Genomic DNA, 13,975 nt, shown 5'->3' with positions numbered 1-13,975 from the left:
AATCTTCTGTTTTTTTTACAATTTTATTTCATTGATAAGCCTACAAATTATAAAGTAACAGCTAAGAGGTTATAATTATATCCGTTCAACATATTTGAGTCAACTTCAACTTATCCTAGCGCTTATTCTAGGTGCTGATAACATTTGAGCTTTCTTTGCCCTCTTGGATAGGATCGGGGTACTCCGGCTGCAAGTGCAGTGCGGCCAGGAGTTTCCGCCTGCCATGGACGTACCACAACATCTCTCGGTAGGAACGCGGGAGGACTTCGTCCAGAACCTTGTCCGCCTGATAGGTCAAGTAGAAGACATTCGTGGTCTGCACTTTGCCGCTCTTGGCATCCCAAATCTGCGCCACGGTCATCAGCTGGACGTAGTTTTGGGCGGCGTATACCACGTGGGCGGTGAGCTGGAGGAACCGATCTACATGCACTGGGTGCATAAAACTGATGTCCGAGATGCACTTGAGGATGGGCCGATCGCCCAGGTAGATGCTGGCCATTATGAAGCTGATTTCAACGGCTTGGCGCATAAGGTAGCCTCCGAAGATGGTGTTCTGTGCATTTCTGTTCTCCGGAAACGGAGCAATCATGGTGGACTGCATAGAGTCCTCCATCCAACGGCATTTCGGTGGCAGAACACGCTTATTGAGATCCATGCTGTTGGCTGGAGTGGTTCTCTTAAGGATCTCGTACATGATGGACTGTTCGTGTTCCCTGGGCGGCGAGTTGAAAACAGAATCCATGGCAGAGGACTTGCGCACCTTCTGCCGCTTCTCCGCCTGCTCCCAAATGAGCTTCTCGGTTTCATCACCAACCTCTAAAGGATTAATGGGAGCCGCTCCCGTATTGGTGGCATTTCTGGCCACCATCACAAAGATTGCTTTTGTTACATCAATATATTGGCCATGGGCCAACTGCCTCACATAGATGGTAATCTCCATGGAACTCCGCCCTGCCCACGAGATGTGACCACTGATCTCGATGTCCTGGTTGACCTGCAACCGCTCCAGGTTGGTGAACTCCACTTTGTCGACCAGCAGCGTGACAAAGGTGTACGGCAAAGGCACTCCTTTCGGTAGTTTGGGCAGCTTCACATGACGATGGCAGATCCATACAGCAAACATGTCCAATTCCTCCATAATTCTGCCCAATCTCACCCTTCCCAGGTGATTCACGTAGCTCTCGCGGATTAGCTCACTGGAGCTCAGGGGCAGAATGGCAGTGGTATGCGAATCCAGCATAGTTCTGGGCGGTAGCTCCTCTCGCTTCGGCTGGTGCTGCAGCAGATGGTCCCGGGGCTTGGGAACAGTATGGTAGCCCACGTCCACTCCGGATTGCTCGCGAATGATGCGAGCCACTAGGGGGGTAAAGAGGTGTCAGAGAAGTTCCAGAGTGAACATAGATTCTGATTTACCCTCCACCATGGTTCCAGAGCGATGATCGGACTTCACCTTGGGTCCGTTGTCTAGCGTATAGCTCCTGGGCATCTGCTGGCAAGCAAAGTTTGTGCAGCTTATGGCCAGCAGTCGCCTTCGCCTGGCCGTCGAGTGGTAGCTCCTCCTCGACAGCGCCGTTCCAAAACCCCGTGCCAAGCGACACAGCATCATTTCCAGGTGATTTGGTATCCGGGGCCTACTAAGGCTCCAATGACATGGACTTTTTTAGGAAGTCACTTGCAGGGCACTTGGGAATAGTTCCCAGTTCCTAATACGTAATACGGTTCAGTTCGATCGGATTTACATGAAGTGCTTTCACTTGGGCTGCAAAATAGAGAGTGATTCTAGACCCGCGTAGAGCTACAGCGTTGGCAAGTGTGATTACATGGCTCTCAGGCGACTGAGAACCCGCGCATGGCGATCACCTGTCCGCTTGGTGAGAGATCTTCTGCCTGCACTGGGAGAAATAGCGCAAGTTCTTTGTATATCGCTTATGAGTCTTAAGTATTATATCTTTTGAAAAAAGTTTTATTATTTGTTATTAGAATTTTTTGACAACAGAATATTATGATGGCTATATTTTTGAATTTATTCCCTTTCTAGCACTTAAAGCTTTTTCATTAATTTTTAACAGGCCCATCTTGTTTTTCTGTGCATCGACTCAAACCTACAATCTAATCTGAACAGAGGTGTAAAGATGATGTTATGGAAAAATGCCAGACTGATGAAAGAGATGGAAAATTTTACACTCAATTTCTGTTCCGATTGGACAGCAAAAATATTACCAAAATATAATGTTTACTATGTATCAATTTGGGACTCAATCTAATCTACAGAGTGGGAGTAGGGTGAACAATCACGTGCGTGCCCAGAACATTGGCAGTGGTCATGATCTTCACGCAGCTGGGTATTCGAAATGAAAGCCGGGGCCAAACTACACGCTTCTGGGTTTCGATAAGGAATCTAAATGGTTTTGCGATTTAATAGGCATTAAAGAGATCTTTGGTTCAGAAAGAAAGATCTGGGCACAATTCGGTTGACATATGTAACAAGATTGGTTGAAACTAAGTTTGTTTGAACAATAAGCTTAAGGAATATTAAACTGAATCGTGGTAAGTTGCAGATTTGAAACTTATCGGGAAACTCTAAGAGGCTCAACCCCTGCTGGCCTTGAACTTGCGGCGACCATTGATGTACCACATGGTATCGTGGTAGGAGCGGGGCAGCACTTCAGTGACCGGATCTGGAGCGGAGAAGGTGTAGTGGAAGGCGTTGGTGGTCACGCGGCTGCCCGTGTATGCGTCCAGGACTTCGGCAACGGTCATGATCTGCAAGTAGTTCTCCTTGGTGTACACCACGTACGCGGTCATCTTGATGAAGCTATTCACGCTGACGGGCTTATGGAAACTGACGTCCGAGATGTGCTCCAGTTTGGGTCGGGTCTTGCAGTAGAGGAAAGCCGTTGCCCAGCTAATCTCCAGGGCACTGCGCATGAGGAATCCCCCAAATACAGTGTTGTTTTGATTCCTGTGCTCCGGAAATGAGGGAATAGTGCTCATCTGGAAGGAGTCGTGCATCCAAATACAGTTGGGAGGCAGGAGGCGCTGCTGGCCCGTTTGCTCGACGGGAGTAGTCCGTTTGTAGAGCTGGTATATAAGAGACTGCTCCTCGGCGTTGGGCTCCACTTTGAAGACAGACTGGGCGCTGAGTATCTGTCGTTGTTTTTTTCTATCGGCTCCGCCAGCTAGGATGACCTTCTCCTCCTCATTGGCAGGCTGTATGGGATTCACTGGAGCCGCAGCTGTGTTGGTGGCATTTCTTGCCGCCATTAGAAACAGAGCTCGCGTGATTTTCTGATACTCTTCATTGACAACCTGCTCCAGCCATACCACCACCTCCATGGAGCTGCTTCCCACCCAGGAGACATGGCCAGATAGGCGGATGTCTTGGGTGCCATTGGGGGAGACACTAGTGAAGTCAATTCGGTCCACCAGGACCGTCACGATGGAGTACGGCAAAGGCACTCCCTCCGGCAGATTGGGGACTTTCAGGTGCCTGTGACAGCACCAAGCTAAGAAGAATTAAGAAGAAACTATTTCAACAAGATGGCTTTGGTATAAATGTGTAGATAATACCGGCAAACAGATCCATGTCCTCCAGAAGCCTGCCAAGGCGTGCAAAGCCTCTGAAATTGATGTACTTGTCCTGCAGCACTGCATCCGTGCTCAAGGGAATGATGGCCGAGGAAAATGAATCCTGCATAGAACGTGCAGGCAAGTCCTCAAACTTGGGCTGGTACTTGAGTAGTTCCTCCCTGGACTTCGGCTCCGTGGTATACCCAGGCTCTAGGCCGAAGCTCTTCATCATCTTCTCCTTGACTGGAAAGGGTAAGTGGACCACTAGTACCTATTACAAGTGGAAGTACTTACTCTCGGCAATGGTGGAGTATTGATTGTCCGGTGGGTCGCTGCGCCTATTAGAGCTGGAAGTAATGTTGTCTATAAATACGATTCCTGCTAGTTGAGTTGATGTTTTACCTGTAATGTTTAATTGTCATCTTCCTGAGCATCCTGGTCCTTAGAAATCTCCGGCAGCTACGGGCTCCGAGCAAAACGGGCATACTACTGAAGTCAATAAACTTAAGACCAGGGCTCATGGAAACGAATCGGGATCTGAGTCCAGATCCGAAACGAAATTAAAACTATATTTTTTCGGCTTTTTGTTTTGATTACAGGTAATTTGGTTAGAAAATGTATTGACGGCAAAAATTAAGGAGTATTTTGACAGTTACTATATTAATGAATATCTAATCTAGTAATCTTCGATTGATTAATAGAAGATTTGAATACTTATAAGCTGGTTAAGCACTTCATTGAACAATGGACATTTATTGCTTTTTGTAAACACAGAATGGGTAATTGCATTTATCTGGTAGGATAGCCTGCATAATATCTTTAGTAACAATCATAGTATTCTGTCTACACTGGACTCATGCTGGCCTCAAACTTCCGACGGCCTTGGATGTACCACATAGTTTCATGGTATGAGCGGGGCAGCACTTCGGTAACCGTGTCAGGGGACGAGAAGGTGTAGTAGAACGTGTTAGTGGTCACCTGGCTTCCCGTTTCCGTATCCAGCACATCCGCAACGGTCATGATCTGCACGTACTTTTCCTTGGTGTACACCACATACGCGGTCATCTTGATGAAGCTGTTCACGCTCACGGGCTTCTCGAAACTAATGTCGGAGATGTGCTCCAGTTTGGGTCGCGTTTTGCAGTAGAGGTAAGCTGCTGCCCAGCTTATCTCCAAGGCACTGCGCATGAGAAAGCCTCCAAAGACCCGGTTGTGGTGATTCCTGTGCTCCGGGAATGAAGGAATGGTGCTCATCTGAAAAGAGTCCTCCATCCAGCGACAGTTTGGCGGCAGGATGCGCTTGTTCAGCTCCAAGGTGTGGGTGGGAGTGGTCCTTTTGTACAGCTCGTACATAAGAGTCTGCTCCGGATCATTGGGTTCCACCTTGAAGATGGACTGAGCACAGAGAATCTGACGTTTCTTCTTTCTATCTGCGCCGCCAGCCAGGATCACTTTCTCCTCCTCATTTGCCGGCTGTATGGGGTTCACAGGAGCCGCTCCCGTATTGGTAGCATTTCTTGCTGCCATTAGGAACAAGGCGCGGGTTAACTTTTGGTACCTTCCGTCAACCAGCTGCTCCAGCCACACCACCACCTCAATAGAACTGGTTCCCACCCAAGAAACGTGCCCAGACAAACGGATATCTTGGGTTCCTGAAGCCAACACATTGGTGAAGTCGATGCGGTCCACCAGGATGGTCACAAATGTGTACGGCAGATGAACTCCCTCCGGCAGATTGGGCAGCACCAGGTGCTTATGGCAACACCAAGCTGAAAATAACGCAGAATAAGAGAGTGCGCCGGGACTCCATAACCAGCAAACGTGTTCCTCGTACCCGCAAACATGTCCATGTCCTCCAGCAGGCGGCCAAGTCGCACATTGCCCAGATAGGTCACATATTTGTCCTGCAGAGTGCGGTCCGTGCTTAGAGGAATGATGGCCGTGGTGAAGGAATCCTGCATGGCTCTAGGGGGCAGGTCCTCCAGCTTTGGTTGGTACTTGAGCAGCTGCTCCCTGGACTTGGGCAGCGGATTGTAGCCGGGCTCCAGCCCCAATCGCTTCATCATCTCCTGCTTGACTGTGGAAGGTCAGGGATTAGGTTGGGTTCGACTTTGCTAGAACAACACTTACTCTCCGCCATGGTTCCGGAATCATTGGCGGCCGCTGATTGCTTGATATGCGTGGGCGGTGAGTAGTGACGCCTGCCGGAGATGGAAGTACTCATAAATCATACAAATAAGCTCAGTAGTTCACATTTGGTTCTTACTTGGACATTGCAAACGATGCTGGTGCCTGTTTGGTGGCTAGTTCCATGAAGTTCCTGGTGCGGATCATGCCCCAGCACTTTTGTGCTCCCATCAAAGAACGCAGCATCTTGTGGTTTAGTTTAGTTTCTTAGTTTTAGCAGTTTTCTCCTTTCTCTTCGAGTTACCAATGTGTAACCCGTTGTTGTTCTAACCCCAAATGAAAACCAGCTGGTGGCCGCCACAGCTGACTGGCATAGTGGGCTCAATTCCATTTGTCTCAAACTAATTTTAAAGTGTTCGATTCGTTGGTGGATTAGTGCACATCGCCTTTAAACAAATTGGTCCATAAATAATTGATGGGTACTCATTGCAGAATTGCGGTGCACGACTAAATCCACCTCTATAGAAAACCTTTATAAATCTCTTCCTATTCAGTATTCCATCTTTTCGAGTCCACTGTTCATATAGTGTATACATGCATATGACGTCATCGCGATTGTTGTTAATTTTAAACTGGGGATCGAAATTCCGTAGACAATTTCTCATATTAACACATCGTTATATGATTCATAAACTATGAACAGTTTAAATATTGACTTAAGGTGTACGAGCGATTATCAAAATAAAAATAAGAAATAGTCCACGTTTGTATTAACTATATTTAGAGGGTTATTCGATAATATTTACAAAGTTTTGACCATTTAAAAGTACCTTCAACCAAACCAGATATTCCATGAATAAAACAATAAATTATGTGAATTTTAGAATCGGAACTGCACGCTTACAGATTCAATTCCTTGAGCGCAAAGTTCAGAACCACCGGCAAAAGACCAGCATCCTCCAGATCTAGGATCTGTTGTCGAAGGTTCTCTACCGGATGGGAATGTATCATCTGTAAGAAGATTTAGAGTTTACAGTGACAATAGAACATTTCATCAAGATTGTGGTTTAACAAACCTTTTTGATCTTCTGCCGTTGCTCGGAGCTCTGGCAGAAGCTAAGTAGAGCGGCGGCCATGTGGGGTCGATGGACGACGATGCAGTGCTGGGCGAACTGCACCAGATTAAGGGCGTGTACCACCGGACAGCCCTGCAGGCGCAGCAGCGTCTTGTGGAGCAGCTCTTCCTGCTGAAAAGAACGTGACTCGACTGCGTTCTGCAGAGGATGGCAGAGCACATAGTCCCAGGCCTGGGCGAGTCCATCCAGGTGAAGCAGATGCGGCCGGCAGCTGAGTACATCCAACAAGGCGTTCAGCTCGCGCACCATATGAAACATGACCATGCGCTTCAGAATGCCGTTCCAGATTTGCGGCAGGTGTATATCAAAGCCCAGGCAAATGTTGGCCATCACCTCCAGCGAAAGAGGATTCTGCGCATTACGCTGCCAGATCATCTTCAAAATGTCAATCTTGTTGCAATGGTCGTCGGAGAACTTCTCCAGGTTAGACTTGTAGCCCAGAGCCTTGAGCTCGTGCACACACTTGATGCTGATGAACTGGCGTTGGCTGATCGTGTTGGTGAAAGAGTTGCTGCCATCGTTTAGCTTGGAATAGCACTCGTACATTTGCAGCTGCGTGGAGGTGTTTACCGAGCTGATGGAAGTGTATTTAAATGAATTCTTTCTGTTAACTTTTAAATAGCGATGCTTACCCGCCCTTGAAGATCAGACCCACAAGGAACTTGACAGCCTCCGCCTTTGCCCAACTGGAAAGTATGTAGAACGCTCTATTCACATTCTCGCTGGCGTCCTGGCTGCTCGAGCATTCCGCGCCGTTGGCCTGCTCCGGCCAGTTCTGCTCCTCCATGAAAGTCTCTTCCAAAATGGTACCGTCACCCGCCGACTCCATAGTCAGTGAGAGCCACTTCTGAAGCAGGCGGTACTGTATGGTGGCTAAGCAGAGGTCATGTAGCTTGGCTATCTCCGCGACCAGGGCGTTAATGTCTACTTTGCTGGACTTGAGGATCAGCTCGTGGTGGTAAAGCGCCTGAATTAGCTCGGTGGGGTTCTCAACCTGGCGTAACAGCTTTTCATCGGTTAGGCCATAGACATACAGCAGGTGCTGGGTCTTCTGTATGGGATACCGTCGCTTCACCTTGGCAACCTGATCGCGACTCTTTGGATCAGTAATCAGGTGGCCTTTCTCCTTGACAAACTTCCAGCACTCGTAGGAGGCTTCCACCTGATCAGCTCCATCACGAGCATAGTTGGACACGAAGTACAGTATTAGAAATGCCTTGTTTGGGTTGTTCACGTTCTCGACCAGGCGTAGTATAGACTGCAGGAAAGCATTATTCGTGGGATGCAGACTCCAGGATTCCGATTCATTCTTCGACTTGTATTCCGATATCGAGTTCTTTACTGCCGACATGCAGAAATAATCACAGTTCTGGGAACTATCCTTGGATCCCTTTAAAGCCGTGTACATCTGAATCAGTGGAAACCAGCTTTGGCAGTTGTCCACGTTTAGTTCGCTGTCTGAATAGAAGAAACGAAAACTTGAGTTAAATAGGAACTTTAAGCTTTACAAAATTTCTGTTGAATATACCCAGAATATCCTTAAGAGGTTGCTCTACGATGGGCTTGAAAGGCAGGCGATATCGTGATATCTTCGGCATAACGCCATTTTCCCTTTGTGATTTGAGCCACATGTCGGTCTCCACCTGACCTGGCCGATTACGTCTCCTGGTGATCATCTTGTGCCTCAGGAAGTGCAATATGTTCATCCAAATATCCATTTCCTTGGGAGCCGAATCGAAGTACATGAGAATGTTGATCACACACATGTACAACTCGTAGAAATAAATGTTGATCTAAACGATTTAGAAAATATTAAAAAAATAATTGTATTATTTGTAGCATTGGTGAACTTACGTCTTCAATGAAGTGCTTTAACTTGGAAGTAAAGAGCTCGACGTTATTGATTTCATTAATGTACGGTTGGCACATATCGCGCATTTCCTGGGCACTGCTTAGCATAACCAGTTCCTCGTCCCCGAAGGTATCCCTCTTCACCTCGAAGCGCAGCTCCTGGGCACTCAGAATGCTTAGTATCTGGGTAATGAGAATCTTCTGATAGTCGAACCCAAAGTCCTTGCTCATGCGTTCCAAAAGCTGAACGTCAAGTTGTTTATTGTGAAATTCCTTCAGCAGGTCCTCTACGTTGTCCATGTCAGCATTGAACTTGCCCTTTATTCTTTGATCCTGCTGGCAGAACTCTAGATAATAGTAGAGTTTCAATCTTCTGCAAACCAATAAAACAAAATGTAACATAACGAAGTTTTTAATATTATGTTCCACTTACTTGGTGCGTATCATTTGCACGTTGTCCAAGTCTTCGATATACTCGTGGTACATAGCGGATAATGTGAGGAAGTTGATTCTTTGCAGATCGGTTTTCACTTCAACGGAGAGCTTTTCCAGTAGCGCTAGTGCCTCGCTGTCCACCACCAACATGGTGAAAAGCTCTATGAAGTTCACATCCTTGTTTCCCATCGCATTTCGCAGTATGCGGCGCAGCTGGAGCGTAATGAAGCCCTCGTTGATAATCCGCTTCTTCCGGCAGTTTTGCTTCTGAAAGTCCAGCAGATACTGCGACATAACGTACCAAACGTCATGCTCCTTCACCTTCGTCAAGTGTTCCAGTGACAGAAAGAAGTCAGCGCAAGCACTTTCGACATCCGCCTTTGTGTCCTCCGACAGTCCATGGCGAACCTGCATCAACAATGAGTTGTTTGGCTCCGTTTCGATTACCATGAGCAGCAGGGTGCGGGCCAGGAACTTCACTATTGCCATGTGACCCCCGACGCTTTTCTTCGAAGGCAACCGAAAAGCATTAGTCAATATTTACTCAATTCACGATTTATACGATCAATACCTTCTGAGGCAGTTGCTGGATAGGCTGCACTTCTACCTCATCAAACATGGATACCGAGTAGCGCTTCTTCGTAGTCGTCGGAACCTGTAGAGTCTTTACGTCAAAGGATCCGTTAAGAGCACTGCTGAAGTTTATTGTGGTCTCGCCCATGGCTACCGAAACTCCATCGAGGGCCCGGCAAATGTGCTCGTTGACGGCCTGCTCCTTGCCGTCGTAGTGAGTCTTCATGGCGTCTAGCGGGTAGTGGATTACGGCCACGCGAATGTATTTGATGAGTTCAACCAGATCACGACGACGGCTGGTTTCGTGGAGAAGGGCGGATGTGAGCAGGTCGTACGCTAAATAAAAGCTAAGCGGATCGCTCTCATTGATCAACTGCAGCGAGGATGCCGTTTCTGCAACACAAAAATTAAGTTTTCGTTCAATCCCTTTATTGCAGCGCTGTATTCGACTTACCCTGATTCTTTCCCCTGGCGTTTTCTATTTGCTGAACCAGCAGCTCAAGTGCAAGATTGACGAACTCGCCGGCATTGGCGGGCACACAGTCGATGAAGCTTATTACATGAAAAGCCAGGGCGCAGCTGAGGGGAAGGCACCCAATCCGTTGGCAAATGCGGTTCAGACCAAATACTTTTGAAAGACCGAGAGCCGTACACAGTTCACTTGTTTCACTGGCTATAAAAGCGGACACGTTCAGCGTGGCCTGTGCCCGCTCAATTATCCTTTCAATGGCCTCATCCAGTAGGCAATGACGTCTGTGCAGCGGTATAAGTTCGCTGCTACAGCTCAAAGAAATGCCGAACTTCCTTAGGCGGAAACGATGTTTGATCACGAGGTAGCGGCGCTCATAAACGGATTCAACATGTGGCAAGAACAACTTAAAAAGCTCTAGGACGTTTAGATGCTCCTGCACCTCGATATCACTTTCAAACGAGGCAGAGGAGCTGTTCTCCAAGATGTTAGCAATGATCTCCACCACTTCCTTTCCGTTCTTCGAATTCTTCTCGCCATTCAGCGTCTTAAAGAATTCATAAGCCATCTCAATTTGTCCTCTGCGCGCCATTTGGTAGCAGCAGTTAGAGTTGGCACTAGTTGAAATGTCCGGCGCCGCCTTGGTGAGGGCGCTGATGTCGTCCAGCATGTCCGGAAGGTTCAGCTTCACAATGCGCATCATGAAAAGCTCCAGGTTGATATCAGAGCTGTCAGCCGGCCAGCCGTACTTGACCTTCATGATCTTGATCACCTGAATTTCATACTCTGCATTGATCTTCACGGCCAATGGATGAGTGGAAGTTCGCAGCCTGATGAGAGGAGCTAGCGTATCCGGCCAAGGCACGGGTGCGTTTTGCAGCACAGACAAGGCGCACTCCAAACGGCTGTCCTCATTGTGAAGCAGCTCAATGCAAGCCATCGCCCGTTCCAGCCATGTACTAGAAGATTGCCGACTGGCTACTAACTGTGATATGTACTGTTTGATCACGTCGAGTGGCTGACGTCCCTTCTCCTGGAAGATCGGGTACATGAAGTTCTTCACCAGGCGCTGAAGCTTATCTAGTTGAACGTGCTGCAAAATGCTTAAAGCAGTGGCGTCAATGGAGTCCTGCATGTAGTTGTCCAGTGTAAAGCCCATGTTATAGTTGGTCTTAAGCACTGAAAGATCCTGCAGTGCGTTGACAAGATCCCGAAGTTTTCCAACGTTGCGCTCCTGCTGTCGCCGCACATCGCTGAAACGGATACACAAGTTAAACTACATTCTAGGGCGAGAAATAGGATTTCACTTACGAGTAAGTGAACTGGATCTCCTCAAAAATGTCCAGTATCTTAGTGCAGAACTCCAGTCCGATATCCGGCCAATGTGGACTGTACTGCAGATTCCGCGTCATCTCAATGCTCCAGTCGGTTATAAAGGGCATTATGCTGGGATGAGTGTTGCTGACCATCGGAATGAACTGACGCAACCACTGGACAACGTTGAAGGGCTTGGTGTTGCTCGGAATAAATCCTAAAAGCGTGCGCAACTCGTCTTCGTTTAGCAGCGGCAGAATGCTGCTCGAATGCCGACGCCAAATGAGACAGGCCGTGGGCATATCGGTGTTGAATAGCGACTTGACCATCCTGACCAAGTTGTTATCGTAAATAAACTTCTGCCAATCTGTGTTGCATTCGTAGGGATCTATTATGGCCAGAGTTTTAAGGCGGTGCAGTTGCTCGTCGATTTCCAACATGTCCTCCTCGTCGTCCTCGAAACTCAACCGCTTCTTGACCTCGCGAAGATAGCGTTCGAGGATGTGTCTGGAGTTCAAGTTGATCATGCGATGGCTCTTTATGAATGCCTTACTTTCCACTTGAGATAACAATTGCAGCAAGTTTTGGAATTTATTATCCACCCCGGAGGCGTCGTTTTGGGAATTCGAGTTGCAAAGCTCGACCAGAATGCGTTTCGCTTTGGCTTCGTAGATGGGTTGGAGGCACAGCTCAAACTGCAGGCCAAATTCCTGTTGCAAATGGGAATGGATAAAAATGGCTAGGAGATAATTTATAGTCTATACCTCCGCCTCCTCCAATCGCCCCTTGCAAATCAACTTCTTAAAACGATCACTGGGGTCGGTCTCTGAAACGAGCATCATCTCCACCACGGAGGGTATGCTGCTCTGGTTGACTTTCTTGGCAGCCAGATAATACAGATTGACCGCACACTTTGGCTGACGCACGAGCCATGCGTGATCAGGAACTTCTACCTCATTTTTGACAATAAGCGCTGCAATGATACAAGGTTTTAGGCCACACTATGTTTCTATGTTTGCTGGATTCATACTTGGGTACTCCACTATTTTAATGAAGCGTCCTTCGTCCGTTGACTTCGTCAGCACCAGTAGCTCAATGTTCTCTTCGCTGCACTCCATAACCAGCAGATCCTCGATGAGCAGTTTATTTTGTTGGGAAGTTTGACACAAATGAACTGTGCGAGTGTATGGACAAATGTCCACCAAGTGGCCGGAATTGGTGAGTGCAATACTGTAAAACATCCAGATACACATTATGGTGATTTTTGCACTACAATCAGACCCACTCACATATAGTGCTCCAAGTTGAAGATCTGCTTAAGACTGCCATACTGAGCGGGCAAATTTATGCGGGTCACGTCATTGCCCGCATTTCTAAAGTTAATCGTGCTATGATCTCCAGTAACAACTAGACCGGGATGCTTCCCCAGTTCATCCTGATTGTTCTCGGAACTGATGTTGCCGGCCACCATCCGCTTGAGCAGCACTGCACAGTCCACGTTGGTGGAGGACTTCCCCTTGGAAAGACGGTGAATGGTAACGTCCTCGAGCAGGGCCTTTTCGCAAGCTATAGTTTCGTTTTCATTTAGGCTCATATTGCCTAACGTCTCCAAGCTGGTCTCATCAATGTCGCTTAAACTAAAAGACATTAAATTGTTAAAGGTAAGAATGTCAATGCATAGGCATTTGTCACGACTATCTCTCTCGGGATAGCTTACCTGTAGATGCTTCCATTCTTACAGGTAAAGTAGAACCGCTGATCCAGTTGATGAATGCTCCGGAAGGTCCCGCCGGTTAGGCTCACATCCTCTAGATTGACAGCGACGCTGAACAGGAGCAGACCCTTGATGAAAACCCCGTGAACTTCGCCATCGCTGAGGCCGCAGACAATAAGGTTCCCACTTGTGGAAATGGCAATGGCCTCAATGGCGGCCCCGAATGCCAGGAAGCTGCACTTGGCCACCAGTTCGTCCTCCAGGAGCAAAAGGCTCTTGTCGATGCCAATGACCATCTTGCCGCACTGCACGGAGGCCATAACATCCGGGTAATTGTTTACCTAGTAAGGAAACAATACAGGAGTATAAACCCAATAGCAGATTCTGCACAATAAGGACTCACTTCCTCTTCACTGCTTATTTGGAAGATGCCTCGCGACGAGAATATGTTGGAGATGGTTTCATCCTCCAGGGAGGACGCCTCGAAGTTGCTCCACATTGCTACTTAATGAGCTCTAGCCTAATGTGCAATCCCAACCAATTTTAAACTCTTTTTTTAAACGCCGCCAAAAAACAAGCGTCAGCTTAGAGTATACCGATAACACTACCTGCCTATCGATAGACGATTGGCGGCATGACGAACAACTACGTATAGGCCTTGGAGCTAATACGTTTCAGCGAATTATCTATATTAGAACCAGTAACGTCGGCCAAAATAGTAATTTTACCTTAAATCAAAATAATTTTTAAATTTTTAACGTAGTTGCAAGCCGACTCGGGCTTCCG

The 13,975-nt window shown here is 47.6% G+C and overlaps 4 protein-coding genes across 5 annotated transcripts; all 4 read right to left on the bottom strand.

Moving 5' to 3' along the window:
• Positions 1 to 7: 7 nt before the first annotated feature.
• Positions 8 to 1,837, bottom strand: LOC122619150 (acyl-coenzyme A thioesterase 9, mitochondrial). The gene is made up of 2 exons (XM_043795897.1): positions 1,414 to 1,837; positions 8 to 1,356 (listed from the first exon to the last, which is right to left on the bottom strand). The coding sequence occupies exons 1-2, from the start codon at positions 1,604 to 1,606 to the stop codon at positions 128 to 130; spliced, it is 1,422 nt and encodes a 473-aa protein (XP_043651832.1). The 5' UTR covers positions 1,607 to 1,837; the 3' UTR covers positions 8 to 127.
• Positions 1,838 to 2,384: 547 nt separating this feature from the next.
• Positions 2,385 to 4,235, bottom strand: LOC122619152 (acyl-coenzyme A thioesterase 9, mitochondrial). Of its 2 annotated transcripts, XM_043795900.1 has the most exons (4): positions 3,973 to 4,235; positions 3,865 to 3,917; positions 3,571 to 3,813; positions 2,385 to 3,506 (listed from the first exon to the last, which is right to left on the bottom strand). In XM_043795900.1, exons 1-4 carry the CDS (start codon positions 4,089 to 4,091, stop codon positions 2,590 to 2,592), a joined length of 1,332 nt encoding a protein of 443 aa, XP_043651835.1. In that variant the 5' UTR covers positions 4,092 to 4,235; the 3' UTR covers positions 2,385 to 2,589. The 2 variants fall into 2 exon arrangements, with proteins under 2 accessions (XP_043651835.1, XP_043651836.1); XM_043795901.1 differs by lacking the exon at positions 3,973 to 4,235 and having other exon boundaries at positions 3,571 to 3,808.
• Positions 4,236 to 4,303: 68 nt separating this feature from the next.
• Positions 4,304 to 6,049, bottom strand: LOC122619151 (acyl-coenzyme A thioesterase 9, mitochondrial). The gene is made up of 4 exons (XM_043795899.1): positions 5,837 to 6,049; positions 5,701 to 5,771; positions 5,405 to 5,647; positions 4,304 to 5,339 (listed from the first exon to the last, which is right to left on the bottom strand). The coding sequence occupies exons 1-4, from the start codon at positions 5,941 to 5,943 to the stop codon at positions 4,414 to 4,416; spliced, it is 1,347 nt and encodes a 448-aa protein (XP_043651834.1). The 5' UTR covers positions 5,944 to 6,049; the 3' UTR covers positions 4,304 to 4,413.
• Positions 6,050 to 6,455: 406 nt separating this feature from the next.
• On the bottom strand, positions 6,456 to 13,807 carry LOC122622138. Its single transcript, XM_043800353.1, has 14 exons — positions 13,593 to 13,807; positions 13,193 to 13,530; positions 12,765 to 13,112; positions 12,506 to 12,705; positions 12,240 to 12,448; positions 11,473 to 12,185; positions 10,147 to 11,414; positions 9,691 to 10,085; positions 9,118 to 9,626; positions 8,688 to 9,057; positions 8,362 to 8,626; positions 7,466 to 8,291; positions 6,774 to 7,407; positions 6,456 to 6,708 (listed from the first exon to the last, which is right to left on the bottom strand). The coding sequence occupies exons 1-14, from the start codon at positions 13,686 to 13,688 to the stop codon at positions 6,598 to 6,600; spliced, it is 6,282 nt and encodes a 2,093-aa protein (XP_043656288.1). The 5' UTR covers positions 13,689 to 13,807; the 3' UTR covers positions 6,456 to 6,597.
• Between the last annotated feature and the right edge of the window lie 168 nt (positions 13,808 to 13,975).

The sequence above is a fragment of the Drosophila teissieri genome, chromosome 3R, assembly GCF_016746235.2.
Source record: "Drosophila teissieri strain GT53w chromosome 3R, Prin_Dtei_1.1, whole genome shotgun sequence".
NCBI classification, from domain to species: domain Eukaryota; kingdom Metazoa; phylum Arthropoda; class Insecta; order Diptera; family Drosophilidae; genus Drosophila; species Drosophila teissieri.
The sequence above is the reverse complement of the archived record's forward strand: the minus strand, read 5'-3'. Positions and strand labels throughout refer to the sequence as shown.

What these genes read in the sequence shown, in the direction of transcription:
- LOC122619150 (XM_043795897.1), bottom strand. Translation starts at nt 1,606, where the DNA reads ATGATGCTGTGTCGCTTGGCACGGGGTTTTGGAACGGCGCTGTCGAGG. An exon ending in CTCTGGAACCATGGTGGAGG is followed by an intron (nt 1,357 to 1,413) that starts GTAAATCAGAAT and finishes TTACCCCCCTAG; the next exon opens with TGGCTCGCATCATTCGCGAG.
- LOC122619152 (XM_043795900.1), bottom strand. Translation starts at nt 4,091, where the DNA reads ATGAGCCCTGGTCTTAAGTTTATTGACTTCAGTAGTATGCCCGTTTTG. An exon ending in ATGACAATTAAACATTACAG is followed by an intron (nt 3,918 to 3,972) that starts GTAAAACATCAA and finishes CATTACTTCCAG; the next exon opens with CTCTAATAGGCGCAGCGACC. An exon ending in ATACTCCACCATTGCCGAGA is followed by an intron (nt 3,814 to 3,864) that starts GTAAGTACTTCC and finishes TACCCTTTCCAG; the next exon opens with TCAAGGAGAAGATGATGAAG.
- LOC122619151 (XM_043795899.1), bottom strand. Translation starts at nt 5,943, where the DNA reads ATGCTGCGTTCTTTGATGGGAGCACAAAAGTGCTGGGGCATGATCCGC. An exon ending in TTCCGGAACCATGGCGGAGA is followed by an intron (nt 5,648 to 5,700) that starts GTAAGTGTTGTT and finishes GACCTTCCACAG; the next exon opens with TCAAGCAGGAGATGATGAAG. An exon ending in GGACATGGACATGTTTGCGG is followed by an intron (nt 5,340 to 5,404) that starts GTACGAGGAACA and finishes CGTTATTTTCAG; the next exon opens with CTTGGTGTTGCCATAAGCAC.
- LOC122622138 (XM_043800353.1), bottom strand. Translation starts at nt 13,688, where the DNA reads ATGTGGAGCAACTTCGAGGCGTCCTCCCTGGAGGATGAAACCATCTCC. An exon ending in AAATAAGCAGTGAAGAGGAA is followed by an intron (nt 13,531 to 13,592) that starts GTGAGTCCTTAT and finishes TTTCCTTACTAG; the next exon opens with GTAAACAATTACCCGGATGT. An exon ending in TTCAACTTGGAGCACTATAT is followed by an intron (nt 12,706 to 12,764) that starts GTGAGTGGGTCT and finishes GATGTTTTACAG; the next exon opens with TATTGCACTCACCAATTCCG.